The sequence below is a fragment of the Ochotona curzoniae genome, unplaced genomic scaffold, assembly GCF_017591425.1.
Source record: "Ochotona curzoniae isolate NIBS_2020 unplaced genomic scaffold, NIBS_Ocur_1.0 scaffold_4701, whole genome shotgun sequence".
NCBI lineage: Eukaryota > Metazoa > Chordata > Mammalia > Lagomorpha > Ochotonidae > Ochotona > Ochotona curzoniae.
In genome coordinates this window covers 48,310,726-48,336,004 of record NW_024467122.1, presented here as the reverse complement: position 1 = coordinate 48,336,004, position 25,279 = coordinate 48,310,726, and the positions used below count along the sequence as shown (strand labels likewise).

General features: G+C 39.0%; 1 protein-coding gene across 2 annotated transcripts in view; it reads left to right on the top strand.

Moving 5' to 3' along the window:
• The window catches only part of FSIP1 (fibrous sheath interacting protein 1), a 166,448-nt gene that overhangs the window by 47,852 nt on the left and 93,317 nt on the right, over positions 1 to 25,279 (top strand). For both annotated transcript variants that reach the window (XM_040968534.1, XM_040968535.1), the window contains 2 exons: positions 4,720 to 4,878; positions 15,834 to 15,971. In XM_040968534.1, the coding sequence (XP_040824468.1) occupies positions 4,720 to 4,878; positions 15,834 to 15,971 (297 nt within the window). The remainder of the gene's footprint in view (positions 1 to 4,719; positions 4,879 to 15,833; positions 15,972 to 25,279) is intronic.

Genomic DNA, 25,279 nt, shown 5'->3' with positions numbered 1-25,279 from the left:
GCTGCTAATGGCACGACCCCCATCAGTCTCTTGAGCAGGAATCCTTGTCTCAGCTTCTGCATCCAGGAAGCCCAGTTTAAGACACAGATTTGGAAGACAGTTTCTACTTTAGCACCCGAGAGTAAGTAGCCAAGTGCCATGGAAGGAAATTCCTATTCAGTGGCAGCCAGTATTCAACATCAACTGCTTGAATTGTCTAGTTTCTCAAGAGAATCTGGAAACTCAGGTTTTTATGAGAAATAGTACATTTTTAAAATTGTTAACAGTGAGTTCCATTTAAAGAAGTCATATGGAAACAAACAGAATATTTCCTACCCTTTCCCACACACCACAAGCAAGTCTGCATATTGTCATAGACTACAACCTCTGGAATCATATTTGCTGTGATGGGAGGGTCTTGTGCTGGCTGATTGGGAATGGATGAAGGTGTTACTTTGGGTAACACCTTCATGGGCTGACACATTATTCTGATATAATTTAGGTTGACTTATCTATGGTAATTTTCTTGTTTGATTAACAAAAGTTTTTGATAGTAAGACTAAAAGGGACTTGATTTTAATATCGATTGTCAGGTTGGACAAGCTGCTACCTACTGTGTCTGTGAGTACCCCACGTATAGATACCTGTCTATGTATTCTAGAAGAAGCTTTACATTTTTCTTATGAATATTGCCTTTTGCATATTATTTTTGTTAGTATTTATGTCTTGTCCCTTTGTTTTAAAGCCTTGTTATGATAATTTTGAGCTTTCACAAATATTGTGCAGCTGAATTTCTTCAATTTCCTGAAGAAGCAGTAAGCTTCAGACTGAGAAGGCCTACCAGGCGTCAAGGAGCAACATTTTTAATGTCACACATAAATATAATCTGATAAATATGCTTACCCTCCCAACTACAGAAAATCCTGCATGCTTTCAAAAGGAAAGAATTCCGCATCTAAAATCATCTAGAATTTAGTTTCCATCAAAGTTATTTGAAACAAGAAAAAGGAAATTTTAGAATATACAATGTTCCAAAATTTTTCACATAAAAATGATATGACTAAAAATTTGCACTGAAATTCCTAAAGTGGAAGAAACTATTTTAAAGGTAAAAAAGCTACAGTATTCTGGAACTAAAATGTAATTCATTTCTGATTTCACTATGTACCAAAGGAAAGAAACTAGGAGAAAAGGGTAATAAAAACATATCAAAGATTCAGCCTTGTTAATATATGGAACTTTAGAAAGTAATCACTGAAGTTGAAAAGACAACATATGTTTTTCTGTGTTAGGGACTGCTTCTTCAGGAAATTCTATTTTTTTCCTTCATCATATCTTTGCTCTCCCTTTGGGGTATCTGTAGAATGGGATATTATTTGGGCATGTCATTGGTTGCAAGTACCAGAGAAGTTTAGTAACTGTGGCTTAAACAAATAACGAGTTAATTTTTGTTTAGTAAGAAGAAATCCAGGAGTAAGTGGCTAGTGTTTTCCTATGTTTTTCCTCCATATTCTTTTTGTGTCTTTTTTTTTGTCTAGGTGTGCAAAAATGCTGCTATACCTGTAGGTATGTTTTCTAGGCAGAAAGGGTATATAGACCCAAGAGTCACTTCTCTGAGGTTTTGCCTCACCTTCTGAGGAGTGGTGTGTCCCAAGACTTCTACCTGCAACTCCGTGTTAAGCTGTCATGTAGCACTTTGTTTTCTATTTTGCTTCTATATTCTAAATTGCTTTTGTTTTTGTAGCAGAGGTGGACAAGGAACAAGGTCACCCTCTTCATGGAGGAGCTCCTGGATCTGTTTTCCAGATCATAGGACATTTTTCTCATAAGATTCACTTTTTGTGTCATTGTTCTCATATGAGCTCATTTTGCAGTTTTCTAAGTTGGGTTCACCATTTTCCTTCTGCTTATTAGTTTTGTCACCCCCCTTTTAAAAAAAATTTCTTTCAGTTATTGTTTTTGGAACTATTTGCTGAGAGTCCTTTCAGCAAGTGCTCCATCTGATAAGGGAGATGAACACAACATGCACAAATTCTGTAATGGCAGCTCGATGATGACACATGTTGGCACAGCATTTCCTAGGGAGAAGACACAAAATGTAGCAAGAAGAATTCAGGAAGACATGAAGGAAGGAGCTCGTTGACTTGTAATCTCAAACCACACCAGACTTCTTTGGCATTCTCCAGTTTCTCCGTACTCTTTCAGAGCTCCATGTTCTCAGATATTCCTTTTCCTTCATCTTTGTCGAATGCCTGCACAGCTTAAAAAGGATGACTGAAATGTTAATTTTGTTTAATCTCCAGTCCTTTATCATGACAAGTTTGATTTTAAGGATGTTATATCCTCTTGATTCTTAGATGTTTGCTTAGAGTTTAAAAAATATTTTCCTCTGTGTTGGAAATCCATACTTGAAACTAATTGAAATTGTGCATCAGATCGCTATTATTCATGCGTGTCAGAACTGAAGAGATGAGGCTGTTTTCTGGGCCTTTGTTCAACACTAGCTATAAAGAAGACTAAGCGAAGAACATTTTGGTTTATGTCTTAGGAAGGCAAGAATTAAAAGCTGGAAGTTTCTCACTCATAACAAATATATGTAGAAAGTGCTAGACAAAAAAATACCATCTACTACTTACATATAACTTATTTCAGTAGTTGCATAGTACATGAAGCATTTAGTTTGCTGTTGGATTTAATCTAACATGTTCTTTTAAGCACCAATGCTATTAAAAATAATTTGATTCAGGTAAGAGTTTAAAATTTGTTAACCACTAATATTAGTCATTGACTCAGCAGTGTCTGTGTTCTGAGCTGTAATCGTAGCAATGAGTGTGTTGGGAGATTTAGATAGATCATACATTCAGTAGGAAGTCTCCAGAATCAGGTTTGTTAAGCAGGTGAAAAATCAAGGTGACCAGCATTGATAGTTCAGGAACAGCTCAGGTACAGGTTGATTAGGGGCTATTCCTGGTACCACCAGAGACATGCCCTCAGTTGACGCACACTGCTGCTGATGCTGGATCTCACAGTCACCATTAATCATTGCCTGAATTGTTCTGCATTAGATCTCAGATTTCGAAACCAGTAATATGGAATGTGTGGATCTGGTAGGTGGGCTGTGCTTGAACCCTAACTATAAAGAAAGCCAATGAAGAACATTTTCTGTTACTGACTTAGGAAGGCAAGACTGAAAAACTAGAGACCTGGTGCCATGGCATATCAGGTTAAGCATCTACCTGTGGTGCTAGCATCCCATTTCACTACTGGGTCAGGTCTTGGATGCTCCACTTCTGCTGCAGCTCTCAGCTCCTGGTCTGGGAAAGCAACAAAGGAAGGTCCAAGTGCTTGGGACCTTGTACCCAAGTAGGATATTTGAACGAAACTCCTGGTTACTGGTTTTGAACTAGTCTGGCTGTTAGCCATTTGGAGAGTGAATCAACAGATGAAAGACCTCTCTTTTGTAATTTTCCTTTTCAAACAAAAATAAAATTCGAAAAGAAACTCAAAAATTGAAACAGTCCATTAAGAAATAGGCAAAGGACATGAACAGGTATTTTGCAAAGAACGAGATACAAGTGACTTATAGACACATGAAAAAATGCTCAGAATCACTAACCATCAGAGAAATGCAAATGAAAATCAAAATAGATTTTACTTAATCCCAGTTAGAGTGACTATCATCTAAGAATCAGCAACATTAATAAATACTGGCGAATATGTGGAGGGAAGGTTCCCCAATATACTGGGAATATTGATGGAAAAGTAAACTCATACAATTGTTATGGATGAGAGTATGTAGATTCCCCTTCTCTCTGTTAATCTGTCTGCCTTTGCAATAAAAATAAATTTTTAAAAAGAAGTCTGAAAATAGATTTACCGTATGACCCAGCCATTCCACTCCTGGGAATTTACTCAAATAAAAAAGTCAGCTTAGTTAATTGTACCTACATGTTTATTTTATATCAATTCACGGTAGCTAAGCAGTGAAATAAACCTAGATGTTCACTAACTGATGCCTGGATATAGGAATTGTAATGTACACTATGAAAAACTCCTCAACTATAAAAGAATGAACTCTTATCTTTCGCAACAAAATGAGTGCAACTGGAAACCATTGTACTTGCTGAAATAAGCCAGTTTCTTTTTTGTCTCTCCTTTCTTTTATTTTTTTCTGATGTGTAACAGTTAATATAGAATAGAAAAATGTGTAGTAAGTCATCTTGTTATTTATTGTTGTTTTTAGTCCTTGCTTATACTCTTCTGAAACTGTCCCCTTTCTACCTTTTACTTGTTAAGTATTATAGTAAATGGCGCATTAAGCTTGTTGCTATAGTGTAGGTTGAAATTTCCTTTTTGTAGAAATTAAAGGAGTGTAGAAAGGGAGGAGATTGAGGGAGAGAGGGATGGAGGAAAGTACAGTTATGCTAGAATTGTACCTCTGAAATGCATGAAATCTGTTCTCTAACAAAAATATGTGGGGACAAAAGAAAATGATAGTTTCTATTATAAAGCAAAACTAATTTGTTTGTATTTAAGATATCACAAACTAATTTTTTAAAGTTGGGAAATGAGAAAATTTTGGAATTGAAGCTGTGAGTTTAAGAGATTTATTCCTTAGAGGGAAAAACGCACAAAATATAAGATACTTTATATACAGGGTTGATGGACAATGGACTTAAGGTCTGTTTTGGAAAAAAAAAAACACACTGTGAGAATGACCTGGTAATCCTATCCTCTTAGGGTGAGCAGAGTGGCTGGTTGTTTCCCGGAGAAGGATACACACTGGCTCCCACCCAGTATGCACAACTTGCTGAAATCAACACAAAACTCCAAGAACTTTCTGTAGCCTCATTGGCCGTGCCCAGTTTGTTCCCAAAACCCGACTGTCAGAATGAACAGGTATGTTTACCCAAGAACACATTGGTGGTGTAAGTTTGAACTGGTTAAAACTTGTTTGTATAATTTTACACAAATTTTATGTAATTTTACATAAATGAAGATGTTTCTTCCAAATTGCTGTTGCCGTAACTGCAACTGTAGTAGTGATAATCTCCACAATAATGTGTATTTTTGTCTGATTCCTTCCTCTTTGTAACCTGTTTTTGTTTTATTTGGCAATTCTTAAGGAGGAGAGTCATTGAGGAAGCATTGATAATGTTGAATCTCTGTGATTTAAGCTAGTTCTTGGTTATGACTAAAGAGAAGAAAATTGACATAGCACACATAGTCCATTGAGTGTCTTATTTCTTTTTGGTACCCTGGCCCCACTGATTCCGTACTCTGCCTTATTCATCTAGCACCTTGAATTTAACATCAGGTGGGGATGCTCACCCTGTCAATCACATCTCTCCTGTGAAGAGTTTAAAATGAATGTGTTCCTTCTTGTCAAGTCTTATTTCTAAATAAAGAAAGTAGATGCTTTTAATGTTTATTTGTCTATTTGAAAGGCATAGCGGGAGAGGGAGAAGGAGGGAGGGACGGGGGGTGGGGGGAGAGAGAGACTGACTGACTGAGTTGTATCTGCTAGTTCTTTCCCTGAAAGGCTGCAACAGACAGAGTGGGCCAGGCTGAAGCCAGGAGCCCAGAACTCCATTGTGGTCTCCCATGGGCAGCAGGGACCATCTTCTGCAGTCTTTCCAGGTGCATTAGTGGGAAGCTGGATTGGAGGGTAGAAAAACCAGGGTTAAAATTAGCACTTGATGCTTGATGCCAGCATTGCAGGTGGTGGCTTAACTCGATGCAGCACAGTACTGACTCCACCTTCAAATATTATTTTGCAACGCTGGTTGAGGTGAAGAGGACTTTAGAGAGTAGTAAAATGCAATTCTTTACCTTCCTGTAATCTAGTTCAGGATGACTGTTGGTCTGAAAAGAAAAATGTCTGGTCTTTTGTTATTCTACTAACCCTTTACCAGCTTTGTAATTTTCACTAAATCATTTTCTGTGTAGTTGTAGATGGTTGTAGTTTTCTTGATCCTTCAAAAGATTTTAATATCAGTAGCCTGTGGGTAATAATGCTGAAATAAAGTGGGTAGTAATGCTGAAATAAAGTGATCCTTGCTACAAGCTCTCAAGTGTATATGAGGGATCTGACCAGTGGCCAGTTGAAACCACTTCAAGGAGAAGAGAAGAGCCAAGATACCATAGATAGAGTTGCTGGCTGGCAAAACAAATCCCATTTGGGAAGCCTTCTCTGTTGCCTTGGGATATGTTTCTGAGGGCAAGGCATAGCTTCTGACCCCCCGGAGATAACAGAAGTGTTGGTGGTGTTCCCACCACTGATATTTGGATTGGAATCAGTATTCAAGAAAACAGAATTCGAATCTTTTTTTTTTTTAAAGATTTATCTATTTTCATTGCAAAGTCAGATATACAGAGGAAGAGAGACAGAGAGAAAGATCTGTCCAATGATTCACTCCCCAAGCGGCCGCAACAGATGGTGCTAAGCCAATCCAAAGCCAAGAACCAGGAGCTTCTTCTGGGTCTCCCACATGGGTGCAGGATCCCAAGGCTTTGGCCCATCCTTGACTACTTTCCCAAGCCACAAGCAGGGAGCTGGATAGGAAGTGGGGCCACCGGGATTAGAACTGGTGCCCATATGGGATCTCAGGCATGCAAGGCGAGGACCTTAGCCACTATGCTATCATGCCAGGCCCAGAATTGGAATCTTCATCCCCACCCAAGTGTTCCCCATGACTTTGACATGAGTTATACTCATTTGTTTATGTTATTGATTTCTCAAAAGAAGAAAGTCAAGATTGAGTGACGAAATGGTTGAGAGATATGCTTTGTACTGCTAGTTTTTATTGTTGCTAAATTTTTGCAATAGCTAAGGTTTCATGGCTGAATAATGGTTTTAAAGATAGAAAATGTTTTCTTCATGTCTGTCAAATGTTACTATTGAGAGACCGAGGATTTAGAGATTTGTTCAGCCAATTGGACATTAGAACTTCAAATAAAGCATGTATTTTATCAGATTCTGTCATCATTATTTCAATCATATTTTTGGAATTCAGTTATAGTTCATTTAAAATATTTGAAAAATGATGAAAGGAAAAAAACAGTACATTATTTTGTTGTTACATACTGAGGTTATGTATTATTTCTATGAAATGATATACATTTACAAAGCCAAGACAGAAATACATTTTTACACTCTGAATGCAGAAATAAAAATGGAACATCATAGATGTTGAAATAATTGATACTTTTTGCATGAAAAAAAGAATCTTTTGGGCTTCTGCTGAATTTCCATTTGTCATTTTCCAGTTTCTAACTAGCAGCAGAAATTGCATGCTGAATTTTTAAGTCCAAAATGTTAACATGGCAAATTATTTGGTGGATATTGTTTTTTTTTGATTATAGCACTTTTTGGATAAAGATACTTTAAATAATATCTTGAATAAACTCTGCCTGTGTACTTAGCTGATATATGGCTCCAATCCATTGCTGAACTATAAATAATTATGGTATTTACCCACTTTATTTATGCTTTTCACTGTTCTTCAAATGATTAGAAATTTCTCCCCATGCTCCTCAAAAATAGCTTAAGGTGAATACAATTTCCACTTTAAAATAATTAATCCAATGAATATTAATTGAGTTCTCACTGTATATAAAGAATTGAAGGGACCTAAAGGTTTAGCACTTTGCTTAAATAACTTTGCTTCAAATTGTGGCTCTCCCACTTGTTAGATTTATGGACTTGGATATTAGAAACACCCTAAACCTCAGTTTCTTCATTTATAAAAGTCATATTTAGATTTCTTAATATTAGTAGCTAGATTAATATATTTGTAGTCCTTAACATAATATCTGAACTAGAACTCAGTCAGTGACACTAATATTGTTACAGTAATATGCGAGTTAAGGAACTTATTTCCTATGAGTACATGTGCATGATAACATTGGTAAGTGCCAGCATGTACTGGGGTGGACAGAGGAGAGAGAGAGCACATCCAGAAGGGTTATCAAGAAAATTGATTTTCCTATGGGAGGAGAAAGAGGAGGATGAGGAGCTAGAGAAGGAGGCAGAGTCCCACAATATTGCAGGAGGTTGGCAACTGGGGACCAACAGAGCAAATTCAGCTCACAGATTTCTATTAGCTCACTACCGATAAAAAAAAAAAAAGGTGCTATGTAAAGTTCAGGCAAATTCATATAAGAATACAAATAGCTAGTTTCTCTTGACAGATATGGCAAAATATGGCAACATTGCATCCGAACTCTTGCTTTTTAGTTGCTCTGTTAGACGGAGCTGAGTAGCAACTGGTTCTTTCTAGGGGACCCAGACCCTCCGGTTTGTCCAAGTACCTGCCACTCTGTGTTGGAACTGTCAAGAAAACAGTTCTCTGAGTAAGGTGAAGCGTGCAGACATCCTGACTTTTCCATTAGTGAAAACTAAAAGGTACAAAATTGATGGTCACAGAGGTCTAAGATGATGCATGCAGAGCAGTTTGAGGGACTCAAGAAAAGTGGCTCAGAGGTGAACGAATTGTTCATCATTATAGGAATGACAGCTAAAAAATCTTTCCTTATGAGTTTGGAGTTTGCTTATTATAATGTTCTCCTATAGGTGGCCTGGCCTGCCACTTAACTGTATGGCAGAGTTTTGAAAGCAGCATTTGGCTTTCACGTATCTGATTTCCTTGGTGTGAAACAAAACATGCAAGCACAATCAGGAGAAAGAATGGCATAGTGTTGCTGTCACTGTCATCTAGGTAATGTCAGTTTTTACATCTGCTTTTTATTTTCATTTCGTCTTAGCAAAAGAGAGCTAAATGAAGCATATTCCCCTGTTAGGATCAGTGGTTTAACTGTGCATGCGTTCTTGCGTCCATGCCCTAACCCTCCAACAAATTAGCTAGTTCTTTCCACATATTGTAAATCCCACCATAAAATTGACTGATGTCCCAATCATCTAGTTTTTATTATTTATAGATGTATTGGAGTCTGGTTTTTGGCATTTTTTGCAGAAATGTCCAAGATGCAGGAGTTACATAAGCATTCAGTTTCTTAAATCCTTAGCAAATGGATTCAATCATGAACTCTATTCTGTTTGGCTCTGGTAAATAAGTGTATTTTATTCATCTCTCATGTGGTCAGTCTTACCAAATCTAGAATTCCAGATCATGGTTAGGTCGTTTTTTTTTTTTTTTTCTCCTGGTGGAGGGACTTCAGAAACAGCTCTCATTGACAAGAGGCATTTCTTTGTTCTTAAACCAAAAAGTTTAATAGAATATAAAAGTCTTGGGCCCAGTATGATAGCTTAGCGGTTATATCCTCAACTTGAATGTGCTGGGATCCCAATATGGGTGCCAGTTTCAATCTCAGCAACCCCACTTCCCATCCAGCTCCCTGCTTGTGGCCTGGGAAAGCAGTTGATTACTGCTCAAAGCCTTGGGATCCTGTACTTACTTGGGAGAGGTAGAAGTTCCTGGCTCCTGGCTTTGAATCAGTTCAGCTCTGGCCATTGTGGTCATGTGGGGAGTGAATCATCAGATGGAAGATCTTCCTCTGTGTCTCTTCTTGTCTCTGTATATCTGACTTTGCAATAAAAACTAAAAAATAAATCTTTAAAAAGTTGGTAGGGCAGTGGGGGGTGGCTCAGCAGTGCTGGCATCCCATATGGGTGCCAGTTTGTGTTCCGAGTGTTTCACTTACATTCCAGATCTCTGCTTATGGCCTAGGAAAGAAGTGAAGGATGGTCCAAGTCCTAGGACCCTTGCTTCCTCATGGGAGACCCTGGAGGGAGCTCCTGGCTTTGGATTGGCTCAACTGCAGCTTTGTGGCCATTTGGGAGTGAGCCAGTGGTTGGAAGATTTCTCTCTAGCTATCCTTCTTTCTCTGTAGCTTTGCCTTTCAAATAAAAATGAATAAATGAAAGTCTTCATTTATAAAATAAAATGAAGGTCTTCCTTCATTTGATCATTTTCCTTATAGTATTTAGTTTAATAAGTTACAAATTTTTATTAAAATAAATTTTATTTTATAAGTTTTATTAAAATTTACAGCAATAATGAACTTTTCTGGGTCTCGTTAGCTAAAACATAGGAAATAGTCCTGAAAGATAGTTTATATTTGAGTTCAGGGATTTGTCCAGTTCCAGTGATGACCATGGAATTTACTTGACCTCAGATATACTGTGCTGGTTGAAGGCAGGAATCTTGAACTTTTTAAATGTATACTAGTGTCAAGCACAAAACTCTTATTGCCATCTGCTCATTTCCAGAAATATGGCAGCATGCCACAGGAACATGGATTTCTGGACTGGAGAGTAAGCAAGAAGTTACTTCCAAGGTCTTTGGTTCCAGTGCCAACCTGTCAGACATTCTCAGTTAAATCTGGGAAATTGCTTTTGCCACCTGTTTTACAGTTTGCTTTGAAGTTTGTATTTCTTTGTTTTTGTATGTTAAACCTCTGTTGCAGTCAAGGTTTCTTTCATTTCGTGGCAGTATTCCAAGATGATAAAAACAATCTGCCTAAAAGACTTTTTCCCTACTTTGAGTACTGGCAGGCAAATGATCCATCTGATGACAGGAAACAGCAGTAGCCTGTGGACATGGATAGCATTAACCTGAAAATGCAGGGCAAGGCTGGCTTCGTTTAGCCAGGTTTACACTTTCTAGTCCTTTAACACATGGTTTATTTGCATACCTGTTAACTTATGAACCTGTTAATAATTTCCTCTTTTGAAAATGGGTTCTTCTAGCTTCAGAGATCCCTTATTGGTTTTTCTAAGGATGAACTCAGAACCTCTTGGCAAACAATTGGTGAAATCAACAAATATCTTTTGTCCTCAGGGACAGTTCTCTTTTTGTGGCTCCAAAGACATTCTTTAAGTATTTGGAAGTGCTTTTACTGAATTCTTCCTGCAAGCATTTTTGTGTGACTCAGAAATACGGAAATAGTATGTTGGCCAATGGAGCTGCTTAAACATTTCTACTGTGTGTGGTACATTTTTTCATGGTGCTGTAATTTGTTGTTGATGTTGTTGTTGTTGTGGCTGTTCTAACTCATACCATACCAGTTGTTGACGTGGTTTCATGCCTTCTCAATTATGGAAATGTATAGTGATGGAGTACTGGGGTCTGTCATGTACAGATGTGGGGGTATAATGGAACATGCGTCTCTGCTTTCAGATGAAAGGTGGATTCCCAGTGAAACTGTTGGATATGTGTGGACAATGGGATGCTTGACTGCCTGACATTGTCTGTACCAACAATTTTGGGGTTCACTTAAATAAGAGACGAATACAATTATGATCCTTATGAAGGACTACACTATTGTAGTAAAATGGGGAAAATATGTCGGGGGTGGGAGTTTGCGGGGGAATCCCAGCCTATACGAAATTGTACCGCATGATTCAAAATTTAAAAAAAAAATATATATAAAAGACATTTATAAACTTTATTTTTCTCATTACAACTTCTCTACCTTTCTTCCAAATTTTCCTGTAGTATGATCTGTATCCCATGTAATCACCTAATATGTAGTTTTACAAGTATATCATGAATACATAGTTTATTAATAACAAATGATAATAATCATATTAGCTATATTTACATATGTGCTTTATATTTCTGTATGTGTATAGCAGGTAATATACCTATCTGTAAATATCTGGACACACATACATAGATGTACAAAGTTGTCAGTTTCATAGGTACTTCAAAGGTACTTCAAAAAGTTATGGGAAATACAAATAAATGAGAAAAAACAAAATTAAAAGAAAACATTTCTACTGTATGAAAGTAAAATATTTCTTGATGCTCATAAAAGCAAGCAGTACTGGTTGGCATTTTGCTGTGAGCAAAAGAAAACACCAAATTACTTCTGATGCCACAGAACTTTTTGAATATGCAAGTGAGCCTGTTTTGCCAGCAACAGTGACTACCTTTTCTTGCTCCTTCTTTGATATTCAAATATTTGAACTATATGGTTATGCTGTCAGACGTCCAGGAATTATAAAAAAAATGAGAAAAATAAGATAAAATAATTTAGACTTTTGCTATCCAGTTAATTACAATGAAATTTCCAGTATGTCTGCAGATACATACGCAGAGACATGCATGGAAACAAGTGTGTACACACAAACATAAGTAGTCTAACGGAATTCTGGACAGGAAATAGAAGGAACTTTCAGCCTGAGTTATGAAGATAAATTAAGAGCCTATTGTCAATGTAAAAGCAGTAACAAGGGATACTGGGGTTCCTGGAGACTAGCAGCAATGGACAGGGTGTTAAAAACTGTTCTAGGAGCCTTAGGAGAGTTGGTGTCATGGTTGAAGAATTGGCCATCTGGGTGCTGACAAAAGACTTACCGGCCCCTCCAACTTCAGAGCTGTAGTTAATTTCTTAACTCTGTTTCTATGGTGATTTGATAAAAGTTGGAATACTTGCTGTGCTAGGAGGCATCTTTGCTTATGTTAAAAATGTTCCCTGGATTGGGAGAGTTATGAAGATCTGGTAGGGAAACCTTAGTTCGGGCTTTCCTAAGTGCTCTGATTCCTCTGGCTGGGCATGTCTCTTGCTGGATCCCTGGGCTCTCTGCCTGTGGTATTATTTCAGGATTTTAGGATGAGGTAACTTCCTTGCCCCTCATACCTGTTCTGTTTTAGTATGAATGATAATAAACACTCCCATGGCAAAAGGTGTGCCCATTACTGCCTTGCTGAATTTCTTAACCTCATATTGGTTAAGTGTGATTTTGTTAGCTTTGTTATTATGAATATTCAGTTGGATTTCAGAAAATTCTGGCCAGTACAGAGGTATATCACTGCTTGGACTGTGATATCAAAACAAGAAAGGGAAGGAAAAAATTCATCAAGCCATCCAACTTTGCTTCTTCCGACGTCTTAGTAACAGCCTTCTTCTCACATTGACTAAACCTTTTCGGTGAAAAGAAATCAAAGAGAAAGTCTGATTTTCCCAGCCTAGTCTGCTGTTCACCAGTTACCATTTTCCTGTCAATGGATGCATGGACTTTTTTCAGTTTTTGGCTCATTGACATTGGGCTTGAGTCATATATCTTAGTTTGTAGGATAGGCAAATGTTTACATTTATAAGAAAGTGTGAGGTTTTCAAAGTGGTTGTATGATTATATATTCCCATCAACAATTTATAAAAAGTTCTGTACCGTAATTTTCCAATATTTGGTGTTAATGAACTTTTTCATTGGATCATTTTAGTGATGGTGTAGAGATATCTTGTTTTACTTATAATATTACATTTCTCCTATGGCTAACACTATTGGCAACTTTCTTTTGCTCTTATATGTCATTTTTGTATCTTTTTTTTTTTAAAGCTATAGCAGTATAACATTCTTTTTTTTTTAAAGATTTATTTTTATTATTTTTTTATTGGAAAGGCGAATGTACAGAGAGGAGAGACAGAGAGGAAGATCTTCCGTCCAATGATTCACTCCCCAAGTGAGCACAACGGCCAATGCTATGCCGATCTGAAGCCAGGAGCCTCTTCCGGGTCTCCCACGCGGGTGCAGGTTCCCAAAGCTTTGGGCCGTCCTCGACTGCTTTCCCAGGCCACTGGCAGGGAGCTGGAAGGGAAGCGGGGCTGCCGGGATTAGAACCGGCGCCCATATGGGATCCCGGGTGTGCAAGGCGAGGACCTTAACCACTTGCGCCACCGCGCCGGGCCCCATTTTTGTATCTTTTTGATGAAGTATGTGTTCACATCTTTGTCAAATTCAACTTTTTTTATTGCTTATTTTATTATTTTTATTTTTGGATTATAGGAGTTCCTTGTATTGCTTCTGTTCAAATTCTTTGTCTGATTTGTATGTTATAAACATTTATCTCAGACCATGATTTGTCTATTTTCTAAATGGTAGTTTGGGCAAGCAAAAGTTAAACATCCTATAAGTCAAATTATAATTTTTCTTTCTCTGTTACACCTCACGTTTCTTTTAAAAATCATAGTTATAAGTTATTAAAGCTGTTTTGTTTTTTCTATTTAAAAGTGCTTACCATTTAAAAATGAAATCCTGGGTAGCTGTTTTCAAAACACCGTGAATCCCCTTTTCTAGGATTTTCCAAATACGTACTGTCCTGTCTGAACTACTCCCTAACATTAGGTTGCCCTTTTTAAAAATTCTTTAAAATATTCAGCTTCTGGAAGCTTTTAGAGATTGAAATATCCCTGAAGTAAAACAAAATATCAATATTTTCTTTAAATTGATGCACTCTCTTGGTAGTTTACTCATTAGCATTTTATACAACAAGAATTTCACTGAAATCTTATTCATAGGCAAACATTTGTTCTAGAGACTGGGAGCTAAAGCAAAGTGTCTTGTACCACACCTAGGCTTCTTTGGGATTCCAGTTTATGTTGGGATGTAGAATAGGATCAGTCATGTCACTCCCTGGTTTATGACAGTGTAGTAAGTTCAGCCAAGTAACACTTGGCAAACATGAGAGGATAACTGCTTGTTCCTTGCATGTTAGGGAATATTTTAAACAGACTATGCTTGAGCTAGGCTCAAAATGGATGAGTTACCACAGAGTTTGAAGACAGAATCATAGATGAGAAGTGGAAAATTAGCAGGAGTAAATATTGCTGGGGTTTTGAGTCTGAGACCCAAGCAATGGGTGAGATGAGATGGAGAGCGTGGCAGGGCCTTGACCCTGTTCTATGGTTTCTCGGCAAAGAGCAACTGGTGACATCAAGATCTAGTAGGACCCTCAGGCAATAACTCGAGTCAATAGTTCTCAGATTCTCTAGTGCTTCTGAATGCAGGTTGGCAGGGCTTAACTCTTGCCCTGTGAATGAGATCTGGAGTCAGCATTTGCTGGGTGGAGCTGTGGCTATGTGTTTATTCCCCACAGCCTCTGTAGGTGATTCTGAAGTGTGCTGGAATTTGAAAATTACTGGTGAATGGAAGAGATCTAAACTAAGGCATGAGAAGAAAGTAAGTGCCATATTAAAGGAGATGCCATATTAAAATGCCATATTAAAAACTAAAATGGTGAGTCTTGTTGATGGCCAACAGTGTGGCAGGAAGGAGGGAGCAGGAGAATTCTGGCTTGAGTAACTTTTTAAATTTCATCTCATGCTAAATACTTAGGTGGTAGTGCAGAGAAGAAAGTCTATGGAAGAGGGGAAGGGAAGCTTACATTCAAATTTAGGATTAACTCGCTATCAGGAAATACCAATTTTTGTCACATAAAAGTAACATTAATTGGTGAATAATGATCCTGTCAACATTAATGTTGCTTTCAAAATTGAAGCACTTTCATCACATAATGGTCATTCTTTCACATTTGTTAGATGCTAGGATCTGCTTCATCTGGAGTACGTACTCTAGAGACTTTTGGGCTCCATCATGTCATTGATATCATTTTACTGATCTTGGAACTGAAACTCAGAGATTGATTTGCGTAAGGCCATCTTTGTTAGGAACCAGGTTGAAACAAGATTTAAAAACTCCTGCGTTTCTTCCCAATATCACTCAGCTTCCTCTTATACCCATGGATCTCGTGGTTTTTCATATGATTTATATGATGTTTGATGAACTTGAAGTCCCAAGAAATTATGAGTTGCTGGCATCCCAAGCTTACATGTATCACACCAGAGACCAGAATATGGGTCCTTACTTCCTGGCAGCCCCTTTTTACCACTGTATCTTCCTGCTGTGCAGATGATGCAGAAGTTAAGTTTGTTTCCTGATTTGTGAGGTTGAACATCCACTCTCTCAAATAGGAAAATTTTAAAACATTATGAATATTGATCTGAAGAGAAGACACATGTTGTGTAAGAGGTCAAAGCTCAGTTGCTTTGGAGTAATGAGTGGCAGAAACTCAGTTTTGCCTATGATTTTTTTTTTTTCAAAAATTCAGGCATGTGGCCTTAATAATGAAAGAAATATGGAAATATCTCCAGGAGAAAAGGTCCTCCGGAACACCAAAGAGGAGCGGGACCAGCAAAATCGACTACGAGAGATAAATGAAAAGCTGAGAAGGATGAAGGAAAACGTGGTAAGTCAGTTAAAGTTGAATTGGAGGCAGTGGTGTAATTGGAGGTAGTACTAAGAGATGTTTCAGTCCTTTATTTTAGGGTTGTTCTTAAATGTTAAACCAAACATGGCAATCTGTCAGTAAGAATTTGAGTAACAGCCAAAAAGGACTTATAGTATTTGTAACTTATGCAATGTAATAAGCCTGAAAAATACTATCTGAAATCAGGGTAATGATTCATAATCCTAATAGGCCCTGTTGGAGAGTGATACAAATGTTTTCATGGGAAACTTTGGTAGTTCTCCAAAACTATCTGTATATATTGAATTTATAGCTTAAATACTCCTACTTTTGTTCAGAATGACTATATTTATTGATCATTATTTTAACATGTACTAAATCTTTTTTTGAGCCTACTTTATATTTTCATGTCTTTTTGTCTTTTTGTCTTTTTAATTTAAAGACATATTATTACTGATGAGGGAGGAATGTTTGCAACTGAATACTTGGCTTTTACCTACAATTAAACATGGTAAAAATTGAACTTGTCATTCTTCTTACATCCTGCCTTCCATGGCTGCTCCAGCTGCAATTCATAGCTGTACTATTTGATGTCTCTTACTAAATTCTATCACTGGGATGATCATTAAGATGCATCACGTTTTAACCATATGGCCCCTTTGTTGCCATACCCTGCTACAGGTTCCTATGACTTGTAATTTTTTTTTTTTTTTGGTTCCTACTTTTATCATCATTCTCAGCACTGTTGCCTCATGCCTAGCTTCTTAGAACCTGGTCCTGTTTCCAGTTACTATGTTATGTTATTATTCAATCTATATGTTGCTCCCTGGCAATGATTAAGGTATTATCCCAAAAAGGTAAGTCAGTCCTGACTGTGGGTTGTTATATCTCATGGTCATATCTAGCTGAGCTGTTCTTACTACTCACTGGCAATGGATCACAGCACTGACTCAGCCCTAATGGAGATGTCAGACCACCTAACATGAGTAAGTTGGGAGATTGAAAGGGAGTACAAAGTCTTGTACTTCTTACTGTAGATTGTCTTTGTTCACTTTTCATGGAATTTTGATTTCTGGAGCCTTCTTTCCATCTGAAGTTTATTGATATGGTAAAGAAATAGAAGAAATGAGAATTCTTAAGAAGTGTATAAGAGTTTTTGGAAGTAGTTGTAGTAGTAGTGATGGACATTGCAAACTTGATATGATAAATAAAATATTTGTGGTTTGACTGGTTTTGAAAACTTTGGTACTTCCTCTTACCTTAAACCTGCCAATCTAAGGTAGGTAAGACTTATCATTCAAAAATTTATTCAGACTGCTATAGCCTGGATGTATTTTTGTCACCTTAAAATTAATGTTGAAATCCTTTCCCCCATGGTGGTATGGTGGTGTTAAGAGTGTAGGGGAGCATTTGGGAGACTATCAGATGGAGCCCTCATGAATAGGAATGGTGATGTGATTAAAATAGTCATAGGGTACCATCTGTCAGGAAGCCACCCTTTCTCAGATACTGAATTTGCCAGCACTATGTTTCTAGATTTCCTAGCTTCTATAGCTGTCAGAAATAAAATTTTTGTTACTTTTAAGTTGCCATGTTTAAGGAATTTTGTTACAGAAGCCAAAAGAGGCGAAGATATGGCTTATTTATTATATGTCCTGAATATGTGTCTGTTTTCTCTACCATGTTTTTATGGTTTTATTTTTGGCTGAAAATCTGGATTCTATAAGAAATCTTATATATCATTCCAGTGCCTTGTGGTATTTGGCTGCAGACTTAAAGAAATAAAATAAATATCAGGAGTTGGTTATTATCCGAGTGGGAAAGAATACTGCAGAATTGGACAACAGCAATTCTTAAGTAGCAGCTCTGGGCCAGATATTATTCTAAGTTCTTTACAAATATTAAATTATTTAATCCTTACAACTGCAGTGTAGGATAAATGCTGCCATCTTTATTTTGTAGATGAAGCAGTGGAGGCCAAGATGTGTTGCAAAACCTCCTCAGGGTTACACAGCTTGTAAGTGGAGAAGGCTGGATGGAAGTGATTAACTGCTAGTAACTGTCCTGTCCTGAAACTTATTCTTCTCTTCATGATTAATTTTGTTCTTTGTTTATTCCAGTTTGAGAGTAAAATTTATGAGTAAAATGTTTGCACATTCATATAGTTTTACTTTCATAGTTCTTTGATTTTGAGTCAACACTTTTAGAGGGTTTTTCAAATGATAATTTCTAGAAATGGCTAATCTTGAAATTTTGTCTTATTTTCCTTCCTATAACATAATATCCTTTCAAGATCACTGATGTGGGCAAAAGAGGTAAACTGTAGCCATAAATTGATGGTTTAGGTTCAACTCCATATTTAATATTAGAGATAAAGGAGGAATGAAAAAGCTAAGGGATAACACAGAGATGCTAAGGGCTACTTCTGGAGATGCCTAATATTAGGATTAGTTTGCCAGTAAAGACTGAAAAAAGACTTAATTCTGTGTTTCACATGTTAGGCTAAGGCCATTGATGTACTCTTGTCTTGATCAAGATCAGTTGAGGTAGTGGGACTTAGTTTAGTCTGTAATGTTTTGGCACTAGTGGATTTAGCTATTAGAAGTTAGGGGAAGTAGTCACAACTTTTTAAATGAAGTCCAAGTTCACAAATCTGGTATTAAATTTAGTAGGTATACAGGGACTCTGTAAAATAGCTACATGAGTAGAAGAAGGGTGAACAATGATTACTAGAAATAACATATATGAAACAAATCTTTAGAATATACTTAGGGCTTGGTGTGGTGGCCTAGTGGCTAAAGTCCTCACCTTGAACGTGCCAGGATCTCATATGGCTGCTGGTTCTTATCCTGGCAGCCCTACTTACCATCCAACTCCATGCTTGTGGCCTGGGAAAGCAGTCGAGGACGGCCTAAAGCCTTGGAACCCTGCACCCGTGTGGTAGACCTAGAGGAAGTTCCTGGCTCCTGGCTTTGGATTAGCTCAGTTTCAGCTATTGTGGCCACTTGGGCAGTGGGTCATCAGATGGAAGATCTTCTTCTCTGTCTCTCCTCCTCTCTGTATATCTGACTTTCCAATAAAAATAAATAAATTAAAAATATATGCTTAATATGAGCAAGTATCATAATATTCCTGCTATGGGACACAGTAAGAGACAAGTGAAAAACATAGATCATATTTGGACATTAGAATGGGCAAGATGAGGAAGTGATTTATTTTATTTTATTTTTGAATAAGTATTTATTTATTTGAAAGAATTCAGCCTGCTACAGCCTGAATGCTGGAGCCTGAGCTGTAGCTGGATGTCCAATGTGGGTTCAAGGGCTCAAATACTTGGGGCCATTTTATGCTGCTTTCTCAGGCATACTAATAGGGAGCTGGATCAAAAAACAAGTAGAGGGACTTGAACCAGCACTCATATGGGATACTGTCATTGCAGATGATGGTTTAACTCACTGCTGTAAGATGCCAGCCCCTGATGGAGTGATTTAAACCCAAGTTAAATGAAGGGTTGTTTGTGCAGCTGAGCATATGTATTTGGAAGGCAGGTAGTGGTAAAATCACACATGGTAACTTTTAGAAGAGATTTAAAGAACTATAGTTTCAAGTACAACTCTTCATAAAATATATAGTAAAAATGACCTGGTGACGAGAATCTCAGAGAAATGTCAAGGAATGAAGTTGGAGTCATCTCACTAGGAATAGGCTGTCTGGGAGCAAAGTATTCAAATTAGGCTGAAGTGACACTTGTTGGGTGGCCTAGAAAACATGCAAGTATCCCAAGGCTGCCTGAATAACTTTTGAGTTTCCAGCACAACCTGAAGTATGCTGGGAGGGTATGAAGAGGTGATGGACTATACGCCTTGTCACATGTCAGAGAACATTCCCAACCTCTTACCTGATTGGTTTTGTGAGGTTAGGACTATCGGCTTTATCCCTGGATAAGAGTTTGTTTGCCAGGCTGACTACTTGTATGGAGGTTAGTTGAGGTGACATGTTCAAAAGACAGTGGAAATGACCATTTTGAAAGAATAGGCCCTAAAAGACAGTTCTTCACACTGTCATTTGCTATGCAGTGTTCATTGATACTTCTAAACTCTGATTTTTTTTTTTCATACGGCCCAGAGTTGCTTTCTCTTGAGTATCTTACAGGCCTCTTTGCCCATCTAGTTTTCTAACCCCACTATGGTCTGCATTGCTTCTCTGGGCTTCTCTGAGTAATTATATGTAAGATTCTTAGTATAGAATATTGTGGCTTATTCCATAGCCCAGAGAACTGAAATTTGACTGTGTGACCTTGACTTTCATGCTTCAGTTCTCACATCTGTAGGATGGAGATAATTGTGATTGACACCTATCTCACAAGATTGTTGACATATATTACATTGGCTTATATATTAAATAATTAGAATGGGGCCTGGGATAATTTAAGGGCTATATAGATGTTATTGACATTATTATTATGATTTTCGTTCCCACGATACAGATTTACATGCATAGGGGATCATCCTTTCTACTCCCTCTTGCTCTTCCCCCTTTTTATATGCTCCTCCTATTATTTGTCCCCCAAATTATTACCATGGTTTGGCCATTAATTTTACCATTACAGGTTTGCTTTCTGATATAAAGATATATCATGACATAACAGTGTAAGAAAAGGAAGAAAAGGGCCTGGCATGATGACTCATTGGTTATATCCTTGCCTTGCAAGTGCTGGGATCCCATGTGGGCACTGGCTTGTGTCCTGGTTGCTTCACTTCCCATGTACCTCCCTGCTTATGGCATGGGAAAGCCTTTAGGCCAGGGGCCAAAGCTTTGGGATCTTTTACCAACTGGGAGACCCAAAGGAGTCTTCTGGCTCCTGGCTTCAGATTGGCTCAGCTCTGACCATTGCGGCCATTTGAGGAGTGAACATGTGGATGGAAGATCTTTTTCTCTATCTCTCCATAAATTTGATCTGCCTTTTCAATAAAAGTAAATAAATCTTTAAAAAAGAAGAAAATGAAGTAATGTAACATAAAAGTTTAATTTTACTATCATTCAGGAATAAAGATGCATACTGTATACATTCATTATTTCCCAGTATGCCAATCTCATTTGTAGAGTTTGCAGTTTGTGTGTGTGTTCTGTGTGTTAGTTGTCACAAATCAGAGAAAACATGTGACATTTGCCTTTTGGGGATTGACTTATTTCACTAACGATAATGGTTTCCATTTGGGTCCATTTTTGCTGCAAACAGTAAGATTTCATTTTTATGGCTGAATAGTATTCCATGGAATAAATGTACCACTTTTAAAAAAAAATGATGTTTACATACTTGATCAGGGTGGAAAGGATTGAGGGTTAGGGAAAAATAGGTGTGATCATTGTTCCCAAATTTTCTGTTCTTCCTGAATCTGGCGAAGAGAAGACATAAGGGGAAAAGTCATACTCAGTCTCCCAACCACCCAATACCCAATAATGAGGAAAGGCCACCCAATATGAACCAGGATCCCAGATACGGCACATGCTCCGAGGGTTCTGCCCAAGTGGTTATACTAGTTTTAGTGTTGTTAATCTTGCTGATCCAAGGGTGAGGAACCCCTTCCAATGTGCATTGGTTGACATAGTTGACCTTAGAGTCTGTATTCACCAGATATTTGCTGTCATCATTTGGCTAGGGTAGTTGTATAATTTGTTCTGTCTTCCTTCCTCTGCTATGGTACTAGATGTCTTCTGCAGGCCTCAGTGGGCTGCCATATCATCTGGTATAGCCATCCACTACTCATCTTATTTACTGAGGAGGAACAGCTCTGAACTCCATGGTCAGACCATCAATCTTTTTTTTTTTAAATTAATTGGATTGCATTATGTGACACAGTTTTATAGGCAGAGGGGTTCCCCCCCACCCCTCCCCGAACCCTCTCCCCATGGTGGATTTCTCCACCTTGCTGCATTACCACAGTTCAAATTCAGTTGAGGTTCTTTCATTGGAAGTATTTACCAAGCATAAAGTTCAGCATCTTATTATCCTAGTGGGTTCAACAATTTCTTGGTGAGACCATCTCTGGTCTGAAGGTAAAGCCGGCAAAATATCATCCCAATCAATTAAAAGCCCCGACATAACATTAACAACCATTTACAACCTTATGGCATTAATTGACATGGTATTGATTAACAATATGTTAATAGGAAAATGCGGGTTCTTAACTACATCCTGTGACTTCTTCATAGACATTTCAATTTTTGGTTTATATTCAACTGGATTCCATACACCTCAAAATGGCTGTAGATTACTATTCAGCTGTCTTGTCTATTTTTATTTTAGTATTTAGCTGTTTATAGTGTTGAAGCATGATTTTGCTGAACTTAGTTGTTTTTCAGATGGTCTGAACTGGCTTATAACTCTAGCAAGACGTGTCATCAGTTTAGGTACAGAAAATTTTTTTTTCTTTTTTTTTTGAGGAGTGTGCAGAGAAATCCCCAATACCCCAGTGAGGCGTAACTAATATTTGTGTCCCACCTAGCGAGGTATAAGTGAATCCATGCTGACCCTTTCATGTCTGATTCTTTTTTTTTTTTTAAAGATTTATTTTTATTATTTTTTCATTGGAAAGGCGGATATACAGAGAGGAGAGACAGAGAGGAAGATCTTCCATCCGATGATTCACTCCCCAAGTGAGCGCAACGGCCGATACTATGCCCATCCGAAGCCAGGAGCCTCTTCCGGGTCTCCCACGCGGGTGCAGGCTCCCAAAGCTGCTTTCCCAGGCCACAGGCAGGGAGCTGGAAGGGAAGCAGGGCTGCCGGGATAAGAACCAGCGCCCATATGGGATCCCGGGCGTGCAAGGCGAGGACCTTTAACCACTGCGCCACTGTGCGCCGGGCCCTCATGTCTGATTCTAAGCTTTCCTTGTTATCTGTTCATTGTAGTAGACCATCAATCCTTAATGTGAGACCCCAGGCTTCCGCACTCCCTTGCCTATGTCATTGCCAGACCACTGGAAGCCTATACACTAAGTCTCCACAAGTGTGCCTCTGGGTGGGCAGTGAGCTTCCCTGTATCATTGGTACCCCAGACTGCCTCATCAGGACACCTTAGGGCTGCCTACCTCTGGGGCTCATGGGCCCAGCCCCCCCAGTGCAGGTGGATTCAAGGAGCTGGGCCATGCTCCACTGGACTCCCCACCTCCAGGGCTGATGGACCTGGCATGCCCTGAACAGGCAGGCCCAGGGACCTGGGTAAAGCAACCTAGGTCCCATTAGACCCCTTCCACCAGTACCTACCAGGTAGGCAGGCCCTAGGACCCGGGACATGTGACCTGGGCTCTGCCAGATCCTCAACCCCTGGGCTCATGGACTTGCCATCCACCACACCTAGATTGGCATGTCTTGTCTTACCTTAGCATCCCTAATGGGAACTGGCTGGTGGTGTGGCCTGACCTGGCCTATCCTGTAACCTGTCCTGGTTCTCGGATCTGCCAGTGGATGTGTTAAACTGGCCCAGCCTAGCCTGCCCCTAGACCTAACCCACTGTGCCACTGGGTACTATAACTTGGCCTGGTCTGAGCTGCTCCTAGTCTTGGTTCTTGTGCTCACCTGCAAAAACTGCGTCCTGACAAAGGAGTTCTGCAGGTTCCTCTATCAGATCTCCTCCCAGTGTCAGATCTCGTGCAAACACCGGTGGGTCCTTGGTCAAAGTTGACTTAGTACATCTCTTGTCTGGGAAGGAACAGTCTTTATCAACTGGCCTACACCCGTTCTGGTTCTTACTGTTGGTTTTACAGCCAAGTCACATCTGGTCCACACCCAGACACAACTCTCATGTGGTTCAATGGACGGGAGTCAAGACCTAGCTCAGCCCGTTCTATACCCACCCTGGCTATCAAGAGTACCACTGGGTGCTGGAACTAGTCTATTTGGGCGCGGTGCAGACCCAGCACAACAATGCCAAAGGAGACTGCAGCCACATCCAAACCAGACTACTGCCTCCATTTCAGTCCTTGTGTTCACTAGTGGGAACTGCTGCCCAGTCAGGGCATCCCCTAAGCTCCCCATCCAGGCCTGTTTCAATCCACAGCTCTTGGGTGTGCCAATGGAGATGGCAGCCCACTGAGAATGAGACTCTCAGTGGTGTGCACTGTGATCTGGCTCTGCCAGGTAGGCCCACAGCACTAGCTTTAGTGTGTACCAGTTGGTGGTGTTCAGTGGTGGTTGATGCTAACCACCCCAGAAATTTCCCTTATTATTTCATTAAATACATTTTTAAACCTGGCTTTCTGTACCTTTTGGGAGTTCATAACTCTTATATTTGGCCTTTTAATAGTGTCTTTCAATTCTTGAATACTTTTTTTAAAGCTTGACCCAGCTCTGCTTCCAGTGTTTTGTTTGTTTTCCCCCTGGTAACAGGAAATATCTACCAGTTCTGAGATTCTTTTTTCTGCCTAATTCAGTATATTTTGGAGACTCTCCATTTTGCTTTTAATTTGCTCCACTATGTCCTTTATTTCTGATATATCAGCTTTCATTTGAATCATTTCCAGTGTGACATATTCCTTACATTCCTTGAACTCCTGCTTTATGTGCTTCTCATTGCTGATAAGAAGCTTTATGACAAGAGTTTTGAATTCTGTATCCCCCATTGTCTTAATGTATTCCTAAGTTAACTCTGAGGTTGGCATGGGGTTTTGCTCCTTTGCAGGGGAGTCTTCAGTAGTTTTCATTGTGACTTTGTCTCTTCTTTTGCTTTTGGTCATTGTACTTCTGGTTACCAGAGTCTTCTTTTTGGGGCAGGGTTCTAAGCTGTGTCACCCACAGGTCTACAATTTGATCTTACTTATTGTGGTTGGTACATGGCTCTTTGTTTGCAGTCACTTGTGCCACTCCCTCCAGCAAGTTCCAGGTCTGGGTTCTTATGTTAGACTTCCAGCATGGTCTCCACAGCCCTGGCTCCTGGCTCACCACTTTGACCTCCTGTTATACCATCTTGCAGCTCCACCATTGTCTGTACAACCTTTCTCCCACTTCTCGTTGGAGCAGTTTCCAGGATTAGGGAGACACCAGAAGTCCTATATAACTAGATTGTTGGTGGTGCTGGTCTTGCCAGGGCCTCTTGGCTGTTTGTTCTGGGGCCACATGGACCTATTTTGACCCTTATGATGCCAAAGTCAGTATTGTTTTCCTGTGGGACCAGTGCAATGCACTGATCTTCATGAGTTCTTGCTGAGCTCAGCGCATGAGCAGCTCACTCTTGTCGCTACAGTCTTAAAATTTTTCCACACTGACAAAATGGCATCTAATGTGGCACTATTAGAGTTCTTAATCTGCTG